Consider the following 8,426-nt stretch of genomic DNA (forward strand, 5'->3'; position numbering starts at 1 on the left):
AATAGCAGAGCAGACGCCCTATCCAAGTTAGCAAGTACCAAGCCAGGAGAGAATAACAGAAGTCTGATCCAGGAAACTCTCCAGAAACCCTCCGAAGTAAAAGAAAAAGACAAACAAGAAGTCCTTGAGGTAGTCGGATTAAGCCTCGGATGGATGAACCCCTTGGTCGAATACATGAAATTCGACATCCTCCCGAAAGAGGAAAGAGAGGCCAAGAAAATTCGGAGGGAAGCACAACACTACACCTTGGTGAAAAATATTCTCTACATGAGGGGGATATCAACACCATTGTTAAAGTGCGTACCGACCTCAAAAACCACCGAAGTGTTAGAAGAAGTCCATAGTGGGATCTGCGAAAATCATCTCGGAGCAAGGTCATTAGCCAGGAAAGTGATCCGAGCTAGATTCTACTGGCCGACCTTGCAGAAAGATGCGACCGAATTTATGAAAAAGTGTCAACCGTGCCAGATGCATGCAAATTTCCACGTGGCTCCCCCGGAGGAGCTCATCAGCATTACTTCTCCATGGCCCTTTGCGAAATAGGGAATGGATTTGTTAGGTCCTTTTCCCCAGGCGCCAGGACAAGTCAATACCTGATAGTGGGAATAGATTACTTCACAAAATGGATAGAAGCAGAACCATTGGCCACCATCACCGCACAGAGAAGTCGGAGGTTCCTCTACAAAAATATCATCACAAGATATGGGATACCCTATTCCATTACTATAGATAATGGAACCCAGTTCACCGACTCTACCTTTAGAAGCCTAGTAGCTAGTATGAAAATCAAGCACCAGTTCACCTCGGTGGAACACCCGCAAGCCAATGGGCAAGCCGAGGCAGCCAACAAAGTCATACTGGCAGGGCTAAAGAAAAGGCTACAAGATGCAAAAGGAGCCTGGGCTGAAGAGCTCCCACAAGTGCTATGGGCCTACAGGACGACCCCCCAATCCACCACTGGAGAAACACCCTTCCGACTAGTTTATGGGGTAGAAGCCATGATCCCAATAGAAGTCAACGAGCAAAGCCCAAGAGTAATTCTCCATGACGAGATCGGAAATATACAGGGGCACAAAGAGGAGCTCGACTTGCTCCCCGAAGTCCGAGAAGAAGCCCAGATAAGAGAAGCAGCGTTGAAGCAAAGGATGGCTACAAGATACAATAAAAAAGTCATTCGAAGAGCATTCACCTTAAGTGACTTGGTCTTGATCAGAAACGATATTGGAGTCAACAAATCAGGGGAAGGAAAGCTCGCTGCAAATTGGAAGGGACCATACAAAATCAATGAGGTCTTAGGAAAAGGCTATTATAAAGTGACCGACCTGGACGGCACCGAGTTACCAAGGTCGTGGCATGCTTGTAATATGAAAAGGTACTATAGCTAAAAGCGAACTCTACTCCCTGATGTACTCTTTTCCCAACTTCATGATTTTTTCCCAAAACCAAAGGGTTTTTTCTGGAGAAGGGTTTTTAACGAGGCATCATAGTAGGGGCTAAGGGAAATAGACTGTCAAAAATCCTTAGCAGCAATAAAGTACCTCCCCAATTAATAAAGATCTTTTTTACAAATATCTCTTAAATTCCTTTGTTGTTTTCTCTTTCTATGAAACGCGCCGACTTAAGCTCGACAAAACGTGAAAATCCCATGAACCGACCTAGATGGTCGTCAGGATAAAACGACGAGGTACAAGTCGGTGTAAAGAGGTTATAAAAGGTGATCGTAAGAAACTCGGAAACATTCCGACTCATAATTTGAAATGAAAAGACCGAGTAGAAATAGAAAACGAATCGCAAAAATAACCTAAGTCATGAAAACTCAATAAAACAAAATTGAGTACTAGGAATAACGAAAGAGATAGGAAAAAAACCAAGAAAAATTAAAAGGCTGTCCTAAAGATTCTTGAAACTAAAAGGTTCAGAAAGACAGACAAGCCAAAGAAAAGGTTTTCCAGAAAAGAACAAGGAGAATTCGAAAAAATCGCAATCAGAAAAGCATGCACGCATAAGGTAACTTAAACCCTTATCCAAAAAGGGTATTTATTTTTTGTTAACTTAAACCCTTATTAAAAAAGGGTATTTTAAATATTTTGTTTACGGCCTTATAAGGCCAAAAACAAATTGTTCAGAACATCACCACCAACACAAATAAAGAAGTTTAAAAAATGGGGGACCCACAGGCCGGGCCCCCAAAATAGCCAACAAATTACTTTTTAGGAAGAAGAGTAGACGGATCACCACCACTAGAGTCAGGAAGAACGCCGCTAGGACCAGGAAGAGAGGCATCCATAGGAGATGAAGAGGAAGTCGGAGGAACAGTAGAAGAACTCGGAACGTCCTTAGGGCGAGGAGGGGACTCTATGATCCTCTGCCCCCGAGTCTTCAATTTTGACTCGGAAATAATTACGGGGACAGGGGGATCCACAATGGCACCATCAACGACAACTTTATCAGGATCTAAAGGAGAAAGGTCCAAGTCAGGAGCAATGACTCCGACCTGCTCCTTAAAGATCCTCCAAGCCTCCTCAGCTCCATCAGCAATAGAGTCCTCCAACTCGGTATAGGCCTTTTGAGAATTCAGCAGATCATTTTTCACAGACACAAGATCGTCAAATAAACTTTGGTAGCTGTCATGTGCTGTCTTCCTCAAGCCCACCTCCATGTTGCATTGGGCTTGCAACTTCCTCTCCTTCTCCCGGAGGCTATCTCTATCCTCCTTCAACTTGGCGACTTCCTCCTTCAACTCCCTCTCCTGCTCTTGATACATAAGAAGCCTTCTTTCCAGCTCCTCAACCCTCGAGGTCATCCCTAAAGAGTTGAGAGGAGTCTTCTCAAAAATATCTAAGAGTTTGCTGCAAACCCCCGCCGCCTTGAGACTCTCCTCAACCAGAGTGGTAAGGTAGTGCCGAACAGAAGCATCATCCATGCTTATACGAGCATGGGGGTAGATGTTCTTTCGGACGAATGCAAGAGCATCCGCCTTAACCTCACCAGAAGAGCCAGACTCTAAGGTCTTACGCTTCCTCTTCTCTGGCTCAGGAGAAGGTCGGGCAGAGGGGGGCGGCTGAGAGGAAGCAGAAGAAGAAATCACAATGGGCTGGGAAGGAGTCCCAACGTTTCGAGGAGGAGGAGGAGAAGAGATAACCGCCCTGACGCCACCAGTCCTGGCGCGAGACCTTGCTTTAGCCTCCTGGACTCTCTGGTAAGACTCCTGAGCGTTTGCCTTCGCCATCTCTGAAAAAACAATAGATAATAGATTAAGACAAGTCGGGAAGGTCAATCAGACAAGTCGGTAATCTAACAAACAAATAAAAGCTACCTAGCTGTGCCTGGACAAAGGTCGGGGACCCCTGGAGAAACTTTTTAGTGTCCAAGTACGGGGCCCTCCCCCACACTTCTCGGAGGAACCCCACAACGGCTGCTTCTACCTCATCCAGGTCATCTAGACCATATTTCTCACAGGGGGAGGCCTCCATCCAGTACAAAGGAAAGCGGGGAGAAGAATTATCATCCAGAAAAAAGGGGTGGTGACCCTCTACAGCTTGAACTTTGAAAAAATAATTTTTAAAGTCATGGAAGGATTCGTCAAAAAGGGTAAAAACTCTCCGACCCTGTATGGCTCGGAAAGACACCCACTGTTGCTTATTGTTCAGCCCACTGAAGGGTTTGGTCATATGAAAGAGATAGAAAAAAATCTTCAAAGAGGTCGGGAACTCTAAAGCTTGGCTAATAAATTGATAAATTTTCAAAAAACCCCAAGAGTTGGGGTGAAGCTGGGTAGGGGCAACTCGACAGTGATGCAAAACAGACATCTCAAAGTTTGAAAAAGGAAGAAAAACACCCAAACGGGTGATCATACACTCATACATAAAGAAAAAATGAGGGGCCGCCTCATTGGCCCTCCCAAAGCAAACCCGATCTTCAGGACCCGGGACTACCAACTCATACTTCGGCTCGTTCTCCTCAGAAGTACAAATTCTGTGGTGAGTACGAAGGTGGGTGATAAAATCAGTATCGACCGAGGGTTCCTCCCTAGGACCGTGACATCAACCCACTGAGAAAGGACATCTACGGAAGCCATTTCTTTTTCTTAAAAAGGTAACAAAAACCTACAAGGGAAAAAAGAAAAGAAAAATCAAAAACACGGTCTCTAAAGGGAGGGAATACGGAACTAAAGTCTACAAACCAACCTATCTACAAAATAAAGGCATGCAAATAGAAAAGCATGTTCCAAAAAGAACTAACCTTTATCTGGAAATGAGGGTTGGAGGAAACAAAAGCCTTCGAAGATACAAGAATGCAACACGAACGAAATGAAGGAGAAATTTGAAAAATTGCAGAAACGAAACAATGAAAGAGAGGGAAAGTATTTATAAGTACGTTAGGGGCACAATGGTAAAAACGGGGCAGTTATTAATAAAGACGCACCGTTACCAAGACCATTAATCCCTACGCACATCCCTAACAGACGCGATGCTTGATTAGACGTAATTGTCAGAACCAAAAGGTCACGAAAAATCACGTCGGTTTCGGACCATCACGTTGGTCTTCCAACAAGTCGGCTACAATCCCGAGTAGTATACTCGAACCCAAATCTTAAAGAGAAATTGGGCTCGAGTAGGGGCACTGTTCATATCCTGGCCCAACGCTAAGGCCCAGGATCCAAGTAAAAAGGCCCAACCCAAAGGGTTGACCTCACCCTTCACCAAATCAGCCGCTACGAAGTCGGTACTCGCCACGACTTGCTCTAAAGAAGTCAGGAACGAGGGTTAGCTAGCAGATAAGCGCTCATTTGTATGAGTAACTGCCCCTAGAATCTCTCTAACCACTTCCACGAGCCATATCTTAACTTCCCTAAAATAAAGGGACGGTTAACACCCTAAAAAAGTGGCACTACTCCAACGGTGGTTATTGGTTCACCACTATAAATACACTGACACCCCTCAGGTATCTCTAAGTCCCAATACTCTCTAGACCTGCTAACACTCTTGCTGACTTAGGCATCAGAGTGTCTTTGTAGGTACCACCCCCCATTCATTCATACTCACAAGTCGGACGGAGGCCCCAAGGCGCAGACCCTCTGATGAGCGGATAATTTATACGCTTTTTGACATTATTTTTAGTATGTTTTTAGTAGGATCTAGTTACTTTTAGGGATGTTTTCATTAGTTTTTATGTTAAATTCGCATTTCTAGACTTTACTATGAGTTTGTGTGTTTTTCTGTAATTTCAGGTATTTTCTGGCTGAAATTGAGGGACTTGAGCAGAAATCAGATTCAGAGGTTGAAGAAGGACTGCTGATGCTGTTGGATTCTGATCTCCCTGCACTCAAAGTGGATTTTCTGGAGCTGCAAAACTCGAAATGGCGCGCTTCCAATTGCGTTGGAAAGTAGACATCCAGGGCTTTCCAACAATATATAATAGTTCATACTTTGGCCAAGAATAGACGACGTAAACTGGCGTTCAACGCCAGCTTTCTACTCAAATCTGGCGTCCAGCGCCAGAAAAGGAGCCAAAACCAGAGTTGAACGCCCAAACTGGCACAAAAGCTGGCGTCCAACTCCAAGAAGGACCTCTACACATGCAACACTCAGGCTCAGCCCAAACACACACCAAGTGGGCCCAGGAAGTGGATTTATGCATCAATTACTTACTCATGTAAACCCTAGTAGCTAGTTTATTATAAATAGGACCTTTTACTATTGTATTAGGTATCTTTGATCAGTTGTATGCTATCTTAGATCACAATTGAGGGCTGGCCTCTCGACCAAGCCTGGACTTTCACTTATGTATTTTTAACGGTAGAGTTTCTACACTCCATGGATTAAGGTGTGGAGCTCTGTTGTTCCTCAAAGATTAATGCAAAGTACTACTGTTTTCTATTCAATTCATCTTATTTCGCTTCTAAGATATCCATTCGCACCCAAGAACATGATGAAGGTGATGATTATGTGTGACGCTCATCACCATTCTCCCCTATGAACACGTGCCTGACAAACACTTCCGTTCTACATGAAATAAGCTAGAATGAATATCTCTTAGATCTCTTAACCGGAATCTTCGTGGCGTAAGCTAGAATGATGGCGGCATTCAAGAGAATCTGGAACGTCTAAACCTTGTCTGTGGTATTCCGAGTAGGATTCAATGAATAAATGACTGTGACGAGCTCCAAACTCGCGATTGCAGGGTGTTAGTGACAGACGCAAAAGGATAGTAAATCCTATTCCAGCATGATCGAGAACCGACAGATGAATAGCCGTGCCGTGACAGGATGCGTGAGCATATTATTCACTGAGAGGAAAAGATGAAGCCATTGACAGGGTGATGCCTCTAGACGATTAGCCGTGCCGTGACAGGGCATTGGATCATTTTCCCGAGAGATGACCGAAAGTAGCCATTGACAGTGGTGATGTATCACATAAAGCCAGCCATGGAAAGGAGTAAGACTGATTGGATGAAGATAGCAGGAAAGCAGAGGTTCAGAGGAACGAAAAGCATCTCCATTCGCTTATCTGAAATTCCTACCAATGATTTACATAAGTACCTCTATCCCTATTCTATTATTTATTATTCGAAAACACCATTATCAATTTATATCTGCCTAACTGAGATTTGCAAGGTGACCATAGCTTGCTTCATACCAACAATCTCCGTGGGATTCGACCCTTACTCACGTAAGGTATTACTTGGACGACCCAGTGCACTTGCTGGTTAGTTGTATCGAAGTTGTGAACCATGGTATTGGCACCATGTTCTTGGCGCCATTGCCAGGGAAAGAAAGAGCCATGAATTTTACATAATTGAAGTGTAATCACGATTACGCGTACCAAGTTGCTCACGTTGCCAGGGATTGTTCGAGCCTGGACATCACAATTTCGTGCACCACCCTCTCAAAGGCTTCCTTCCTCAGACGATTGGGCCAACCAACGCCATCCATCCCATTAATCTCCGGTTACCTACCGTAACAGATAGATATACTAGTATTATTCAAAACAACATCAATTAATGTATACTCACTTACTTCTTATTTGGTGTGTTATGAATATGATGAGTTTGACTTATTTAAAGTTATTCATCAATTCAAAATATAAAAATATAAAATATATTATAAATGAATTAGCCAAATTTAACTAATATTAGAATATAGTTTGGTGATAAACATGTGCATTAACTTGTAATTATTTATAAGTGATAAAATACATTAATTATTTATTAACCAAGACATTCACATTATATTATAACAAAATACATTAATTAATTCTTTATTAACTTGTAATTATTTATAAGTGGCACAAATAATACAAAATTTTAGACTTTTTTCTTGCATGAGGAGTAACCGTAGAAAGTTTGTATTGAAAGATTAAGCATTTTAAAATTTTCAAAGTATTTTTATATAAAAGGTGAATAAAAACTTAAAAAAAATGTGAAATAAGTGTCTTTGTTAGCAAAACCCATATGAAACTTAAGCATACCAAGTAGAAAAATAGTGTGATTTTTTCCACCTCAAATTAAAAGAGTTACTCTCAAATTAAGAAATATTACTCCTAATACAAAATACATATAATGAAATTTTATCAAATAGCATTGACGCATATAATTATTATTCAACTATATTATATACAAGATTAATTATTAAATCATTTTTATGTATACAAATTTATATATAGTTATCTTTATATAAAATTAATAATTAAAACTTAAAATTTGTTAAATATTTTACAAATTTAATTAAATAATTATTTAATAATTTTTAATTATTAATTTTATATAAAAATAATTATATATAAATTTTTATTATAAAATATGTATTAAAATAAATTAAATATATAAAAATAATTTAATAATTAATTTTATATTTTAAAACTAAAATTTTAATTAAATCTTTAATTATTAAATATAATATTAAATTTTAATTTTTTAATTCTAATTTCAGTCTCACAAAATAAACGCTTTTTTTTAGTCACGAAAGAAAAAAACGCTTTTTTGATATTTGTTGGTAAGACGACAATTTATATTGCAGTGAGCCCCACCGCCAGGCCCACCCCAAAAATCTTTCGCCGCAAAGGGCTGGGAGAGAGGAAATCTACGGTTGCCAAAATAATCACCATGAAAATAGAAAGGAATCAAATCCAAAAAATAAAGAAAATGGAAAATAATAAAACACAGATTCTTGAGTAAGTTAAGTTGCCGTTAAAAACCATTTTATGAAGGTATTTCCAGTACACGAAGGTGCACCAAAATCCCATACTCCTAACCAATCTCAAGTGAGGGAGCCATTATAATATGCCGCCACGTAGCATCTCCGTGAACTCAAATTTAATCAGAACCATTCGATCCCCAACACCAAAGGTTCCTACGCGCGGAGAATAGCCCGGACACTGATGCACATTTTTAATTATAAAAGGTGAAATGAAATAATCAATTTTCTC

General features: G+C 40.7%; 1 protein-coding gene across 1 annotated transcript; it reads right to left on the reverse strand.

The window, feature by feature from the left end:
- Positions 1 to 2,203: 2,203 nt before the first annotated feature.
- Positions 2,204 to 3,866, reverse strand: LOC148572113 (uncharacterized). Its single transcript, XM_088507374.1, has 3 exons — positions 3,317 to 3,866; positions 2,617 to 3,231; positions 2,204 to 2,454 (listed from the first exon to the last, which is right to left on the reverse strand). The coding sequence occupies exons 1-3, from the start codon at positions 3,864 to 3,866 to the stop codon at positions 2,204 to 2,206; spliced, it is 1,416 nt and encodes a 471-aa protein (XP_088363500.1).
- Between the last annotated feature and the right edge of the window lie 4,560 nt (positions 3,867 to 8,426).

The sequence above is a fragment of the Arachis ipaensis genome, chromosome B3 (assembly GCF_059453495.1).
Source record: "Arachis ipaensis isolate K30076 ecotype BB chromosome B3, ASM5945349v1, whole genome shotgun sequence".
Classification (NCBI taxonomy): domain Eukaryota; kingdom Viridiplantae; phylum Streptophyta; class Magnoliopsida; order Fabales; family Fabaceae; genus Arachis; species Arachis ipaensis.